The 17,737-nt window shown below is 39.7% G+C and overlaps 1 protein-coding gene across 13 annotated transcripts in view; it reads right to left on the bottom strand.

Annotated features, from left to right (window-relative positions):
* Positions 1–17,323, bottom strand: part of EFR3A (EFR3 homolog A) — a 75,678-nt gene extending 58,355 nt beyond the window's left edge. For 4 of the 13 annotated variants that reach the window (XM_064397373.1, XM_064397297.1, XM_064397336.1 and 1 more), the window contains exons 1-3: positions 17,228–17,311; positions 12,804–12,857; positions 7,159–7,239 (exon numbers count right to left, since the gene is read on the bottom strand). In XM_064397373.1, coding sequence (XP_064253443.1) covers positions 7,159–7,171 — 13 coding nt within the window. In that variant the 5' untranslated portion in view covers positions 7,172–7,239; positions 12,804–12,857; positions 17,228–17,311. Of the gene's footprint in view, positions 1–7,158; positions 7,240–12,803; positions 12,858–12,981; positions 13,139–16,714; positions 16,840–17,227 lie in introns of those variants that run through there. The other 9 variants (XM_064397387.1, XM_064397347.1, XM_064397396.1 and 6 more) reach the window with 7 other exon arrangements.
* Between the last annotated feature and the right edge of the window lie 414 nt (positions 17,324–17,737).

Below are 17,737 nucleotides of genomic sequence, written 5' to 3'. Positions count from 1 at the left end.
GCACACGTAGAATGTGTTATAGAGAGTGTTTACTGAAGGTGATGGTTGTTTAGATTGATTGGCCAATTAGGTCAAAGCTGTGTCGTGGCCGTCTCCAGACATTCACAGTTTTTCTGTAGTATAACCTTGCTTAATAAATAATTTGTTCAACCTTCTGAAATCATGGAGTCAGAGCACATTATTCCCCAGACAGGGGTCACCTGCTTCGATACACGCCCAAGAAAATGTCCAGCATGCAGATGCAGATTAAATTTTTGTCTTGAGAATAGGACATTCATCTTGTGAACTTTTGGCCCCCATGACAGCAAACCCACAGTAACACCTAATGGGGAAAATTCCATCCATACCTAGGCTTGACAATTTTACATTTGTTTTTAAAAATACTTTGGTGCTCACTTTATTTGAAAAAAATGAAAGCAACACCCAAAAAAACAGTTTTCTGCTTAAAATTTATCATAGTAAGCTAAAAGTTCAACTTAATTCTGCTGTGATATGACTTCAAGAAGAGTTCTTCTAAACTGTAATCATATAATCATTAAGGTTGGAAAAAGACCTCTAAGATTACAAGATTCAACCATCATCCCAGCACCAACACCATGTTCACCATTAAACCATGTCCTGACGGGCCATATCCACATGTTTTTTGAACACTTCCAGGGATGGTGACTCTACCACTCCCCTGGGCAGCCTATCCCAGTACCTAATCACCTTTTCTGTGAAGATTACTTTCTTAATATCCAATCTAAACCTCCCCTGGTGCAACTGGAGGCTATTTCCCCTTATCCTATCTCTTGCTACCAGGGAGAGGAGACTGACCCCCACCTGAGTACAGCCTCCTTTCAGGCAGTTGTAGAGACTGATAAGGTTCCCCCTGAGCCTCCTTTCCTCCAGGCTGAACAGCCCCAGCTCCCTCAGCTGCTCCTCACACTTGTGCTCCAGACCCTTCACCAGCTCTGTTGTTCTTTGAACACAGTCCAGCCCCTCAATGTCTGTCCTGCAGTGAGGGGCCCAGAACTGAGCACAGGATTTGAGGTGTGGCCTCACCAGGGCTGAATACAGGGGGAGAGTTGGTGTCCTGGTCCTGCTGGCTGGTGACACTGTTGCTGATACAGACCAGGTGCTATTCACCTTCTTGGCCACCCGGGCACACACTGGCTCATGTTCAGCCACTACTGACCAACACCCCCAGGTCCTTTCTGACAGCTTTCCAGCCACTCTTCTCCAAACCCGTGGCACTGCGTGCTGGAATCAGCATGGAGAGATGCACATCTTACTGTGGTGAAAAGCATGTAGAAATAATTTGAATGTAAACTTCTATGAAAGCAAGAAATGACAATGCAAAATAAGAAGTAGGAAAAACCCCCAAGCTAGTCAAATAATGCTCACCACCAAGCTTCTTCAATGAAGTATTCTTTTCAGAGCCAATAGCAATTAGAACAAATCCCCCAGGAAGATATTATTTTGGGGATAGTGTGTTTTGCACACTTCTAATCCATTAAAAGAAAGATTTCCATTACATCAGGTTCTCCAGTTGCATTCCTGAAGTTCCACCACTGGCAGTGTTTCCATACTATCTCTCCTTTCCCCCACCTTTGCTGGTTTCACATAGTAACTTTGCTTTAGTAAACTTGCTCATTTCTATTTCCCTAACACAGCCTCTTCCTTTCCTGCTTTGAGATAGTACTGTCACTTCTATTTTAAAACTAATCTGGTTCTGAGTGGAAAAAACTCTATGATGTGAGTTTTGCTTCTTAATTCCTGTCCTTACTTATATTCCTACTAAGCTGGCCAATGTCATTTACTTCTCTGACTTCTATCACTGAAGCAAAACAAAAAAGAGACTTTAGGAGACAAGAAAGACACATTTACATAAATCTCCTTCACCCCTCTTCCTCACAGCTAGCACTGATTATCTGTTCAGGGGGAAAAAAAAAATGAACAGGCAAAGCCCAGCTTTCATTCCAGCCTTTAGTATTTGGTTTGCAGTTGGGAAATGAGTTCTAGGTGATAAATCCAGTGGACAGAAAAAACCCACAGTTTTTGGTTTCATCGTATCTTTATTTCTAAACAAATACTCATTTGATAACAAGGTGTTTCATAAATCAGTGAAAAATGTGATGTAAATAAACGACTGGACTAAAGGAGACAGAGAGTGAAAGAGAGGCTAATAGTGCTTCGTGTGCTCTCTGAAGAACAGGAACTGCTTTTGTTCCTCCATCCAGGCAAAGAGCAGAGCATGGACAGACTCCTGACACTGACAAAACACCCACTGTGCACATCCAGTAACACACTGAGCCAGCAGGACATTCTTTACCTACTATTAAATTCTGAATAAAAGAAGTAAAGAAGGACAGGCATTATCACAGCGACCCTGTTCTACTCCTGCTATTTAACACACCTATCTGCTTGCCCAAATGCCTGGCTCCTCCCAACATCCATGGGTACCAGGGAATGGAAAATTCCCAGCACAGTGACAATCCTGGCAGAGAAGCAGCCTCTGAGCTCCAGACAATTCCGCTCAAAGCCTGCTTTCACCATGACCTAAGCTATTCTCTTACCCAGATGAGTCATTTTCAGAATGCTGCATCCTTGAACACTTGCCAGGTGCAGAAGTCACTTGCAGGTGATGGAGAAGAGTACTGTAAATGGCATGTGTGCTCAAAGGCCAAGCCACCTAACTTGGTTAGCACTCCACTGAGAAGAGGGACTGCAACACCTGCACCTCTCCTACACCTTGCTCCCTGTTTGTGGCAGGTTAGGGAGAAACATCTAACACAGAAGACCAGAACAGGCTGGTGCACCTCTGGATTGAGCTGGACACGGAAAGAAAGAAAAGATGCTACACAAGGCATGGCTGAAAGGTAAGAGGCCAAGCAGCAACACTTAGCCTATCTCCAGGGTGGCCAGAGATGAGTAAGAAGCAGTTCTAGAGGGTTGCCAGAGGCAAAACTATTCCAAAAGGGTCACTGTCTGCCTCAGGAGCCTTCAAACCATAATTCTGATCAGCAGGTTGGCCAACTACTGGTAAAAATATATATACTTGTCTGAAAGGCTCAGTACTTTGGTGCCTAAGTCCAGGCTACAGAATGCCTCCCAGATGCTTGAGCTGGTCACACCTCTTCCTCTCAGTTCCAACCCCACACACAGAACAGCAGACTGCTGCCAGGGACTTTGTGATGTTCTGCCCGTGCTCAGTTAGTCTTAAAACTTCTAGTCTAGATGTTCCACAATTCCCCTTCCATTGCATTTCCTCATTCTACTGGTCACAGTCCTCTTTTCCATCAAGGAAAAAGAGTTATTTTAACACTTGCTGCTCGCTTCTCTTTTGCTACAGGAACTTATATGGATGAAGCTACTGCCTTCAGAGGAACATTCCCTTGTATACGTGAGGATGAGAGGGAAATCAGTGGGAAGCTGGACAAGAGCACGGATCTAGATATAACTCTAGGGGTTACAATTAACTGAACCTTTAAGTTCTCAAGCTTAGGGAAGCAGCACATAGGGATTACTTGTCATGTCAGGACACAAACAGAATCAAACACCATGAACAGTTCTGCTTTTCAGCAGCTGTTTTAATTCCAGGGTCAGCATCCCAAGAGTAAACTGGAATAGCTCTGACACATAGGAAAGTTGCCAAGATGTCTAAAGTTTTATCTTCTTGGTCAACTGAAATCTGCATTACAGAGTAGTGTCTTCTGCTTTGGGAGCTGTTGCTTCCCTACACCAAGAAACTGACAGATAGTGTCAAACACTCTCTACTTAGAGAATTTCACAAAGATTTTGTCAAGACTACACATCTTTATTATCTGAAGAGAGCTATGAGGATGGCATTGATAAACTATCACCTGCCCTACAGACAACAAGACCACTTCAAAACCAATGAGTAACTGCTCAGCAAGCGCCCAGGGTTTCAAGTCTTCTTCGAAGGAAAGCACCTGAAGCTTTGCGCATTGAAAAACCTGAATGTAAAGGTTTGTGAAGAATTTTCCATTTCCTTAAGATGATGCAGTTTTCTTTCTTAATCCAGTCCACAGGGAAGGAACACAGCTGTAGTGGTAAGAACTCCCAGAATCTTACGCTGCTGCCCATCTTTTTCCTTAGAAAAAAGGATGCTCAGAACCACTGCATCACCTCCTCACCGCAGGTATCCTATGACTGCAGTCTGTAGGCTGGGAGGATTTAATTCTCCACTCCTGCCCAACGGTGCCTTGCAGCTCACCTGCCCAAACACACAGGGCTGAAACAGACCAGGGGGGTAGGCTCCACACTGCCACTTGAAAAACAAGGCATGAGAAGGTTTTTGTGAGTGAAACATGCATGTATGTCATGAATAAAAGCTCCTGATGAGGAAGCAAAAGTTCACAGGCCTTCTCTCTGGAACCCTCAAAGCTAATGAAGAAAGTAAGCTTAGCTCAGGAAATTAGATTTTAACTAGATTAACATAAACACCGACCTATTTACAGGACATGAAAGAGAGTGTTGTTCTATAGATCCTTTTTCTATTAAAACATCCCAAATACCAATATAAGCATGGCCAGAGCTTCAAAAACAAGTTTTATCTTCATTTGAGCAAATCCAGCTAGGCTTCAATAAATTTGCACAGATTTTGAAAAATATTTTCTAATTAAAAGAAAGACATTCTGTTCACAAGTAGTTCAAGACCACATTACATACATTTTATTTCCTGCACACATACACAATGTACACAGAGAGTAACCTATAAGTGGATGAAAGTGTTTCTGTGAATCTAGAACCATACTGTGGTATTTATGCTGAGAAAACAGTGGAACAAATGTGCTGAGGCACATACACAGAGCTCAAAACATGACAAAGCATCTGTTCCTGTTCAGTAACAAAAGTGTTTAAACTGTATTGACATTACTGAAAAATAAAATTCTAAACAAAAATGTTACAATGTTACTTTGAAAAACAGTCACAGAGGATACTTAGGTGTCAGAATTAAAATTCTTGTTTAAATATCACCAATCTTCAATTAAGTTGTGTCTATTCCTAGCTGTTTGACTTTCCCAGAAAGCATTTACAAAATAAGATATTGCCATTTGGACACGGAAACATACATGTTTCCATTAAAAAAAAAAAAGAACATTAAAAGAATATGGAGTCAAAAATTTGAAAAAAAAATCTCTTTATGTATTACCAAAAACAGGTCCTTGGAGCTGCCAATACACTCCATTTTTATGTCCTCCTTTCTCTGCAAACAGTTTTACCTTGTTCATCCCTCACAGATGAGCAGCTTTTGAACAAACCAGCAAGCAGAAGTATATGAACAGTTGTAAACACAGACATGGAAGACATCAGTTTCACAAAGAAAACCTCCTCCTTCTAGGTCAATACATATTTTAAAATGTTCTCATGGTTCTTATCTTTCCCATTAGCTCTAAAGAGTACTTCATCTTGAATTCAGGTTTCCCCCGAGAACTGAAATGCAGCTCTTCTCCCAGGCAGTGGGATATAAGGTTGGAACACATCCCTATCTAGAACCACATATCCCAGCTGATTAAAAAGCAATTTCTCCCCTCCTGTAACGTCTAATGAGTTAGAGAGGAACACAGACACAGAGGATTTGCTCTTCTGGGCACCCTGAGTACCTAAAGACTGTGCAGGTCCCTTTTCTACCACAACTTCTGTTTCCCACCAGATGGAACTGGCCAGTCTAGAAGATGGTCAGTGTAGGACACAGGCAGCTTCACATCTAGACACAGAGAAGTCGTTTTATAAATACATCGTGTTAACCAGTAAATCTTCAGTGTCAGCTTTCTATAGAAACCAGACAGGACATCTGTGGGCACACAGGCTCGCTGGTTTCTGCAGCAATCCAGCAGTTCTTGCCCACAACCAGCACTTCTAACCACACTGCAATTCCAACATCAGATTTAATTTGCAAAAATTATGTTTTGTCAGTTATGAGGAACTTCAAGCTCATGTCTAAACCAATATCAATAATGGGTCATAAACTCATTTAATAGAAAAACCACAAGCACACAAAGTCTTGAAAACAGCCTGCACTGCATTTATTTTAAGACAAGAAAACTCTGCCAGCTCAATCATGTCAGACACAGATCAATTATAACTATTCATATTTTATTATATATAAAGTTCACAAATAGGGTATCCTCATCCTACAGTCCTTTTCTAATCATTACACAGTTACATTCTAGTTTAACAAACAAAGGAATTTTTTTTAATTACTGGGTATTTGTTAGTGCACTTCTAACAAAATATCCATCAAGCTTTATCCTCACCGATTTCCTTACGCCTTAACAGCTTTACAAAAGTATCAGCAAGGAGCACTGATTTAGCATAATTACATAGCTTAGTGTTAGATTGGAATTCCTTTCTCATTCTCTTACTAAGGAGTGAGTAAGCATTCTCAAAGCACAATTAAAGACTCAGGGTGCCCATTTCCAGCCAAAGTACAGACTGTTATCAACAAAATACCGTAACAGGTCCAAGTACAATTCAGAATCACAACTGTGCTCTTCTTGAAAAATGAAAGGACTGAGACCTTTAACAGACCTCAAGCAGGACATGAGTTACACAAGCACCAACTATTTTTGAAGTCTTGAGGTCTACAAGTTGTTAAGACTAGGAATCATAGAACTGGAAAATGTTCTGACTACAAAGGGTTGCAACAAAGATCAAATCTAACTCCTGGCCCTGCACAGGGCAAACCCAAGGATCACACTGTGTGCCTGAGAGTATTGTCCAGATGCTTCCTCAACTCCCAGCAGACCTGGAAGAGTTTCATCCATCTACCTACCCCGCCTCTTATTAATTTCTGTCTAATTCCTGCATTAATTAATCTTGAATGTAACTTCCTAGAATTGAAATAGCATTCTTTGAAAGCCAAGAGTGGTGTACACAGCTCATTTTCATCTTCAGCAATCCACAAGGAACATGATTCCCTAGAGAGTTACTGAGGTTCATAAGGGCCAATGGTGGGAAGGAAAGTCCATGTATCAAGGAAAGGGAAAGCCAAAACACTTTTAAAAAGAGTTCACCCTGGCTTTTCCAGAGACATGCATTTAATCACATAATGGAAATCTTATCCCCACTCCCCAAAATCAATTCTGCTTTGTTGTCATGCACAAAAAAAAATAGGACACTTGCATGCACAATCAGCATGAGCCTTCTTACCCTTTCGTCCCATGATTCAGAAATCAATAGCAAACAAGGCTGCACATGAAGATTAATCGACTGATAGCTGCAAAGCGATTTCTGTAAATAACAACGACAGCCATATTTTAATAAAGCCCCAAAAAAACTACTAAGCTACATTTTAATATTTGGGGAAATGTCCACGTACAGTTTGAAAGCACACAAAGGCTTTGATGGGCACTTAATGAAGCTCATCTCTAAAGAATTTCATTTTTTATGTTAGCTGCCCAGATTGTGCATACAGAAGTTACAACAACTGAAAAAATTAATTCTCCAGGATTTAACAGGGAATGGATGAAACACCATTGTTCATTTCTTGGCTATATTAAAGTGTGTTCCAAAACAATGGAAGAAATGGAAGGATGAATTATGATAATGGTATCAGTCATCATGTCTTGTCTCAATATGAGTGATTTTGACTCTCTATGGAACTGCTCCTCAACATTAACTTTCCCAAACCAGGCTGGGATGATGTGTGCATAGAAATGACAGCTAACAGAAAACAACAAAAGGAACACTTGCTCCAAATCAAGAAAAGAAATCCATATTCATTAAATAGGGAAGCACCAATTTGGTGGCACACCAAGGTGTTTAAGGTACCATGGGTTAAATAAACAGATGCACAAAGAGCTGCAACTTCCTGGTTTTGTTTCTTTTCTTAGCTTAATCAGGGATACATTTGGAGAAGTTACTACTTTTTCTTTTCAATGTAGAAAAGACAGTCACCTAAAAATCAGCTGAAAAAATGTAGCTGTTTTTGTATTGAAAGAATTTCTTGCATATTATTATGCAAAGAATCTACTATATATTCTGTGACCATAGCATTATAATAGTTACAGACATCCTGAAATAGAGTTATTTCCCTTTTCTGGCCTAGTCCTAGCAAGTGGCAAACTGCCAAAGGAAGTCCAAAACCATGACCTTCCCCTGGCAGGTGTTTTCCAAGTTCCTGTGGTCCCTTAGGTTAGTAGATGAAAAGGACATGATACAGGTTTTCCAAGGTGTCTCATCCTAAAATATCAGAATCAAGCAGCAAACAAAAATTTCAGACATCTCCTGATGTAACTCTTCTGTAATAGCTGAAATATGAAAATGTAACAGAATGATAACCTATTTTACACTGTTTTAAGTAGCCAATAATGTTGTCATAAAATTAAGAGGGTTTCTCCTGCCTAAAAATAAACTAAGAAATTACTAAAAGTGCTTTATTAAGTAGGAGGTCCCATTGTAAAGTGTGAAGCCTACATGAGAAACATATTCCAGATGAGGAAAAAAGTATGATGGATGGAAAGAGTGGAGACAGTAATTAATGAGAACTATGGCTCGATTTTCACTACAAACATTAGAAAGCTTAGTCCTTGAAATATTTATATTGACAAATTTAGGAATACATCTCCAGTCACTGGTATTTCAAAATTTTATTTCACAGGGCGATAAATCTTCCATTCCCATTACCAATCTTGTTCATACTTACTTATTATACACACAAAATAAAAACTAGAATCACAAAACACAAATAAATTATATTCCCAAAATTGTTGGGAGGGAAGAGACCAAAATGAGGAAGTTATTTGCCTCTCAAAATGTGTTAAAAATGTTAAATGCCAGTTAAGAATTCACTCATTTCAAATTCAATTTCAAGTGCTGTTTTCCCTCCTACACTTGGCAAGAAAACTCTCTGCACATAGAAAATTATAATTTTAAAAGTTTGATGGGTATTTTTGGGTTTGAGGGAGGAGTGGGTCACTTATTTGTCTAAAGCCCATGAAGTAACACAAGGAAGGAAGCAGCATGCATGAATACAGAAACTGAAAAGCACTACTCAGTTCTCCCATCTTGTGTTTGTTTTCACCTTGCACAAAGCAGGGAGGCCACCAGCACGCTCAGAGGAGCTGCCTCTGCACAGACAAGGGTTTGCAAAAGGCCACACGGTGTTTGGGGGTCAAGGAAATAAAATATTATCTAGTTTATTGAGCATACATGGAGCCATTCTGCAGTCACCAAAACTACCTCTTCACTGCAACCAAGGACAGGGCAAATTACGGAATATTTTCCACATAACTAATATATGTGCCTCTTAAATCAGAATGGTCCCTTTCCAACCAACAAATATCTGACAGAAGAGTGTGGGAGGTGTTCATATTACTACATTTCACAGCCATAATTCAAAGGAAGAATGTGGGAACATTACATTAGGCAAATACTTATTTTTATTTATCTTTTCTCTTAATTTATATGTTAGAGTCAGTCATAAAGTCCTGCTAATCAGTTAAAAACAATTTAACTAACAATTGTTATTAACAAAACTTTGAAAACCAAAGATATAGTTATGCTAGTGGCATAAGCCAAAGGCGAAAAGAATAAGCTAAGAAAAAGTTTAAAAAATTCACACACAGAGCTACCACAAGTAAAATATATTTTTATAGTCAACAGGTGCTCTCACCTGTGCCACATATAATTCTTCTAGTTCTAGCGATTTCATTTTAGTATAAAAGCTGCCTTTTTTGTTAAACATTTCACTGAAGTCAGGGAATACATCCAGTAAGTAGGTTAGCTGTTTCTAGAAAAGAAAAAACCTCCTTATCTACCAAGCTGTGTTTCAACCATCTGATTAAGTGTGAATATCCAGAACATCATGCTCAAAAAGAGAGTCTTCAACAAATATTTTTATATGACTTAGCTATCGCTTTTTCTCCTTAGCAGAAGCATTTTCAATCTGAAGGCAGCCAACAAAAAAACCTACCAAAACCACCCATGTTCCATAACAGAAGTATGCTAAATGAAATTATCTGCACAAATTATTCAACAGGGAAACTGAGAGCACACGAGGCAAGTGAGAAGCACATCCTGCCCCTACTGCAGAGGCTATCTGGTTATGAGTTCTTTGGCTTTGCTTTTAAATAAAAGCACTATTTAACCTTTCACTCCACAGTTTCTTTGTGATAAAGCACACCTTAAACAGTTACTAAATCAGCTGTGGTTTAAACCTACTCCTACTGTACTCAATCAGAAATGAGAAAACACATTTGCTCTATCACCATTTCAGAATTAGCATTTTAGCTTCAGGTGAAGACACCATCCACGTCTGTAACCATTTGCATCAATATCCATGCTATTTGCACAAGAAAATCTTCTAACATAAACATAAAAAGCACAGGGAAAAGCTACACCTTGGCAAGGTTGATCCAAGTGCTGCAGCAATGATAGAGCACCACACCTCCACTGCAGATGTCAACACAAATGCCTTGTCATGGCTGGTCAAAGCCAAGCACTTTTACTTCTCAGGGTAAAGAGCAGAGTGAAAATTTTCTATCTGAACTATTACAACTGCATTGAGACTAAAATCTTAACATTTTTAGGACACAATGCAGCACTAAATCCCCACATTCCTAAGAGGGATTGCCAAGCACAAACATCAATAGAAAATTGGATAATCCAAATATGCAATGAACAAGTCGTGCAGAGCCCAGCAGCCTAAACTAAGCTAAGCCTAAGCTGAGGCTGAAAGAGAAGAGCACCCGTCACCTCTGGCTAATGACCTTTGTTCATCTCCCCCCTCTCAGTACCACAGCCCAGTTCTGACTAATGCCTGGTTTTCCACAGTTAATATTGAAGGAGTTAAAAAGCATATTATCCTGCATATTGTTTTAATTAGAAAGACTAATTAAGCTTTTAGTCAGTCTTTATGTAACACCAGTCATCTGGATCTCTCATGATATTCCAGAACACTGCCTTTAGACCTATACATTCACTCAACTACTGCATGAAGGGGGGAGGGATAAAGCTACCACTAGGAACTGCTACACAGACCCAGGAAACACAGCAGGACAATAGTGGATAACGGAGTTGATCTGTATGACCCAAGAACTCCTTCAAAATTTTCTGTTAACTAGATACTATTTTTCTACTTAATTTGTGAAGAACTCATTGTAACATGACAGAAAACATTTTTGGAAAGTATCTCACCATAAGAACCTTTTGTTTAGGAGTAAGTTTTATTCCTAAAGACAGTCAATGCACTTCTTGATGTGTGGGATGAGAGAACTTCATGTGAAAATAAAAATAAAAACAACAAACAACCCCCCCCCCCCCCCCCCCCCCCCAGCTTTTAGAAACAACTGAGTTTTTCAGATTTCAAGGACAGATACTTTAGGATTTCAAAGTAACACTGTAGCAGCAGCCTGTTTCATCAATCTGCTCTCAAAAGAATGCTATGGAACCTTTAGAGAAGCCTAAATTAGCAGGCAGAAGATTTCCTTTCCACATGCAACAGAGTTGAATTCCTGAAGGCTCTATCTCTATTGATTAGAAGTTCAACCAGCCACAAAAGGATGCTTGCTTGCCTTAAAATCCCACTGTACTTCTTCACTGCCATAACTTTTGGAAGTAAAATATTATGAAAATGCTGTTATTTCACAAGAATTGCAATGTACATTTCTGGCAGGTTTCCTTTCCTTCACCCATGCAGTTGCACTCATTAATACAGGCAATGATAAATAAATATAGTTCTGAGTGTCTTGCACAGATAAACACTGCAATCAGTTCTTCTGGTCTCCTTTAACTCCCATCTGACTGCAGTAATGCAAACTCTACTTGCATTGGTATTAATGTCCCTAAACATAAGCATATCTGGCTTAAATAAAAAAAAAAAAAAACCACAAAAAACCAAAAAAGCCCTTGCTTTTCCAGTTTAATTGGTTAAAAAATTCCATTCACTCCTTCACATGACAAGTGTGACACATCTCACTTACAGCAAGGTATTTTACATGACCAGGGTTCAAAGGACACAACACAGAACCACTGCAAGTCACTTCCAGTGCCCACAGCCACAGCTTATTACAAATCACAGCAAAGAACAAATGCTCAAACACTTCCTCGTGAAATTAAGCATTCATGAAATTCACTACAAACCTGTACTAGAATGCACTCATTATGACTGGTATTGTAACTTTTTGGATAAAGAAGATTACTTTATCCAAAGACTGGCATTAGCAATGTTACTACAGATCACATAGAATTTTTTATAAATAAAAAAAATTATTAAAGGAATAGTTAAATTTGTATTTTTCTAACATATTTTGTAACTCAACCCTTTGAGTTAGAGAAATTTGCTACTCTTGAAGGTAAATATTTTGATTCTTAGAAATATTTGCCTCAAAAATCTCACTTAACTTTGGATGTCAAAAATTTTAAGTATTATCACTTTTTATTCTAAGTAGCGAGTCTATCTTCTATAAACACTAGTTGTCATTTTCCAAAGACAGGATTATAGCTACATCAACATATAGGTTTTTAATATCACAAATATCTTATTAGTTTTTGAATCCAACTATTTCAGAACACAGTCTAAATCACAAAATTCACTATGCAGTATTGCATATACTCTATACTGGGAAGCTGTAATCAAAAGAGCAAATGCAAAGCTCATATTGTTATTTGTAAAATATATGGAGATTTACAAAGGCAGAGACTAGATAATATTAACACCTTAAAATTCTTATAAATGACAGCAAGTATAATGCTTCTTTTTCCATTTTTTTTTAATTTTTAAACCCCGAAGAAAATATCTTAACAGTAAACATCCCTAAATATTGTCTTAATGTACTCAAGATAAGAATACTTACTGCCAGGCATTGTTAATCAGGGATCTGTCTTCAATTTTGTAAAAACATAAGAAACTGTGAAGAAAACAAACAAAAAAACAAAGTCAAGATTATAGCTTAAAACAATTTACATCCAAATGTGCTCAGTAACTCATGCAGGATGAGCATTCTTCAGTTCCAATATCAGAGAGGCTGTTACCACAGAACTCCAGATATCTCTTAGCTGACCAGACCAGATGTAGATTTTTTCCTGTTCCTGAAATGCAGTCATTCTGTTCCTGCCTTTGATGCTGGAGTAAACATTTTTCTGTTGAGCACTGTGACCTTCCCAAGTGCCACTGTTTAGGATGATAAATCCTGCACATCTCACAGGATAGTTCCACTTCAGCTCTAAACCACAGCACTTCCCTGTTAAAAAGCTTGAGAGAGGCTTCTGTTCAACACTACAAAAAACAACTGAAAAACCTGTGTGGCACTTTCTAGGGCATTTTTCTCCCAGTATCAAAAAAGGCAGATTTTAGATCAGAGTGCAACTTCTTATACACAATAGCTGCTCACAGATTTTGGATGCAATTAAATACATTCATAAAATGAACTCACTGGAAGTTACAACAATCTAGTTGGGATATAAAAGTAGCCAAATCTACTGTTCCTTTAATTAGCACAAAAATGCAAATTATTTGAAGATTTTTCTGTATTAATGCACTGCATTTGGCTTTTACTCATTGCCAAAAGCAAACACTCCACATACGTATTTTTCCACAAATAATAACAAAATCTCAGTTAATGATACTGAGTGTTGCTTTCTTTAAAAATAAAATAAATTTTTAAATAAAAGATATTCAGCTAATAATTGTATGTACACATACACCAAAAAATTGTAATTCCATGGATGGATAATGTGAGAATAAACATTTAATTTGGTCAACATATGTTTTAATGACTACATATTAAAGCAGTGCTCATAGTTGCTAAAAATAAACTTTATTCTCGTATATGCATTTCAATCAAATGTTCCAATTTGCTGACAGCAACTGGGATTAAAAATAGTACTTCAAAGTAAGGTATTTTAAAAATCCCATCTATTAGAAAGCTGTATGTCCCTCTCCAAGGGCAGCATGAGAGGCAGTGCAATTTTATAAAAGGAAATGTGCTGCATGTCCAACAGACACATGGAGAAGAAAAACCTGTGGTTCAGAATTTAGTTATGGACCTAGCTGAAACATTATAGAAAACAGATTTACTGACATTAAAGAAAAAAAAAAAGCAGAGAACCTGGTGAGAGTTTCATGGAGTCAAGTGCCAGAGACTCAAGAGTGTTTTACTGACCATCTCTGGCAATCAGGAATTCAATACATTTTCCTAAAACACAACCCCTGCTGTCAGCAAAGTCAACTCACTTTTATGAGATTTTTAGAAGACTTTTCTGCAGAAATTACTACAAAAGTTTTATCAACTAAGATGCACAGAAAATATCTGTTTTAAAATAATTCACTTGGGTTTTAGTCATTTTGTGATCTGAAACAGGACCAAAAATCCCACATGGGGGTGGCCTGGCCTCTACATGCAGAACAGAGCACCCAATAAAAGTTTTCAATCACTGTCTCACTGGGCCTAGGACAAAGTTTACTCCACAGATGCTGTCACCTGTTAAAGCAGAACAGAACTAAACCAAACCAAGAAGCTTCCCACTCTGAGTTTGCTCAGCTATTTGTCACTGAGCTAAAATTTTACCTAACAAAAAGAGGGGAAACCCCCCACAGAATCTGATGAAGCAGAACTTAGCTAATCAAAAGAGAGCTATGGAAAATCATGTGATACCATTTAATTTCCTAGCCTAACACTTACTGTTTAACACATTCCATGGCAATTTGTGACATGTGACACTGTTTCCTTCACCGAAGCAACTGACTCCTGGATATTAGGAAGGTAAACAAAATCACACCTACTTTTCTGTGGAGGACTAAAAGTCATTGTGCTTTTTCTAAGGATATAACAATAGTTCTAAATGTAATTATAACTAAAGTGCAAAGGTAGTGAATGTACCTTAAAAGACAGAGGAACATTTGCATGATGCATAAAATTCTTCTTCTAAAGAAAAACTTTCAGTTTTGTTTTGAGATGATTTTACACCATCTGGTTAGGAAACCCAATGTCAATTTATTGTTCATCACAACAAGGATAAAAATATAATTTGTTCCTTTTTTTTTTTCATTAACTAACCCAGGATCTGAAATTAAAGGATAGTTTATAAGCACAAATATTTCTTATTATCACAAGATTCCAGAAATGGCACTGACAGCCAAACAGAAAAGCAGAGATTGTTTTCCTGTATGCCCTAATACAATGGACCTCTTAAAAAAACTTAAAATGGAAAAAAGTATAAAACCTTATGTTACAGGTAGAGAAGTCACATACCTGAGATTTTCTATTTTCTTCCAACAAGCCCTCTGCTATATTATTATGTAACACCATAAATATTTAACTTGATTTTGAGTCTCCAAAATGAAATTGCCATCTGGACTCCTTTTCATTCCTCCAACTTAAGCCAAATAAAGGCAGAGGCTTAAACACCTCTGCCACACAGGCATGAACTGAAAAATTAAAAATCCAGTGCATATTTACTTTTTAGATCACTTAGCTCCCCACTCATATTTCCTCTCTGAAAAATTAATCAATACCTTTAGCTTTGAAAGTAGGCAAATGGCCAGTGCAATGCAAGATTAATAAATCACATGTTCATTCCTAAATATAGGCCATTAAGCTCCAACTGTGATTCCCAGAACCCAAAAAATGCAATATAAAATGGATTTACATACCACAGTGGAATTCTGGGAAAGTACCTGACTTTAATCTGAATTACCTTTCTCAGCTGGATGGAAATGCCATGTATGAAGCTGGCTCAATTAGTGAGACTACTCTGCTCTCTTACCCAAGACAGAATGCAACTACGGAAAACATGATTTGATTTCACTTCAAAAAATTACATATCGTCAAATTGTTTAAAAATTGTGTGGTAACTTTTAAAAGGATTACTTCCTTATGGAGCTAGGCTGGGCAGTAAAAAGTCACTGACACCAATCAAAGCTGTTCTAATCCATACTCTTTATAATTTAGATTTTATAATTAGAAGTGCAATCCCCTTCCATTATACTTGAATTGCCAACTCTGGTGAGTATTTTCACACCCCTTCAACCTGCATGCAATATAAAATTGTTCATTCTTTTCTACTGCTTAAGTTTGGATTAGAAGTAGAGAGAAGTTATTGTCCATCATGAACTGCAAACATTGGCAATATCTAAAACAGATGCTTAATCACAAACTGTATTTTAATTACATTTTTGTAAGGTTTTTTCCTGAATCAGAAATTAATCTCATTCTAGCACCCTTTTTTAGACAAATATTAAAGCTATTATTAAAAGGCTTAAATAAAACCTATGGATAGGCCTATCAGGGCACTACAATCGAGATTTCAACTCCAAACCACCAATTTCTCAAAGAAATTTTACCGTATGTTTAAGAGTATTAACACCAAGTCTTCAAGCAAGATGTCCTGAAGTTACTTCAGAAAATATTTCAAAATATTTAGAATTAATGCCAAATGCTTTAGTTAGTAACTACCTTTAGAATCCCAAAGCCTTGGCTGTTAACTCTGGGTTTAGCTTACCTACTCAGTTTGCACAGCAAATACTGATGTAGCTTTGCAAAGTGAAACACCTGGGCGAGCAAACTGGGTTTTGATACAGCAACTATAACTCTGGTTTAAAGTTACAGGCTTTCCCACAAGCCCTACAACAGCACAGAGACAATGCACACCACAATCTTTTTTTCCTTGTATCTCAGCTCAAAGGACCACGGGGATACCTTTCTAGATGTATCCAAAAATAAACACTGTACTATGGTTTTCAGTAACAGGATTTATGAACCCGCACCTTAATTACCTAAAGCACGGCTCCGTGATGCACAATTAACTTTAAAGACGAAGCCAAGGAAGCTCACAGTGTCGTCCTCCTGTCAGTTTGCATTGTGTCCGGTTAATATCTCGCTGTCTTCAGGTCCCTTGGAGGAAAACCCGCTGCGGGAGCTCCGCAAGCCACAGCCCCGCGCGGTAAAAGCGGGGGATCCGCTCGCTGTGCCCACAGCTCCCGTGGCGAGCAGAGCCGCCCGGAGGCGGAGAGCCAGCCCTTCCCCCGGAGCAGCGCCCACAGGGACAGCCCGAGCCGCTGGACCACAGGGTCCAGGCTGAGGCCATGCCCTGAGGCTTCTCCTCCCGCGCCAGCCTGGCGGCCCGAGCCTCCCACCACTCCCTCAGCGCCCACCCCTCTGGCGCGTCCTCCTCGTTCCCAAGCCTGTAGAAGGGGAAATAAGCGAGAGATCGCGGCGAGGAGGCGACTGCCAGGGTGAACACGAGTGTCCGGAGTACTGCCCGCCTGCCCCAAGCTCACCTCAGCCTCCCCTCCGGCTCGGTTCAGCGGCCGCCATCTTCACCCTCTCCCCCCTCCCGCCCCGTTCATTGCTCCGTAGCGCAGTGCACGCCGGGAGCTGTAGTTCTAACCGGAGTCGTTCCGTCCTCTTTTCCTTCTATCCCTCCCAAACAGAGAGGACGCTGAGGGGTCTCGGCGGACGAAGAAGCGCCCCGACACGGCACGGAGGGACAGCCCCAGGACATGGGACCCCTTCAGGAGCGGGCCGGGCGGGAGGAGTCCGCAGAAGCGGACCACAACTCCCAGAGCCCCTTGCGGCGTGGGCTCGCCGGCCCCTGGGTGCGGCGCTCCCCGCGTCCCGTGCCCGTGAGGGCGGCTCGGTGCCGCGGCGGGAGTTGGTGCCCGGTGGGTCCGGGCCGGGCGCGGCGCTGGGCTCCTCTCAGCCATGGACTGAAGGAAGGGGCAGGGGAGGGCGAGCGGTGCTGGACGCTCCCCTGAGATCGGAGTTCTAATTCACCTACACAGACCATG

The sequence above is a fragment of the Passer domesticus genome, chromosome 1, assembly GCF_036417665.1.
Source record: "Passer domesticus isolate bPasDom1 chromosome 1, bPasDom1.hap1, whole genome shotgun sequence".
Classification (NCBI taxonomy): domain Eukaryota; kingdom Metazoa; phylum Chordata; class Aves; order Passeriformes; family Passeridae; genus Passer; species Passer domesticus.
The sequence above is the reverse complement of the archived record's forward strand: the minus strand, read 5'-3'. Positions and strand labels throughout refer to the sequence as shown.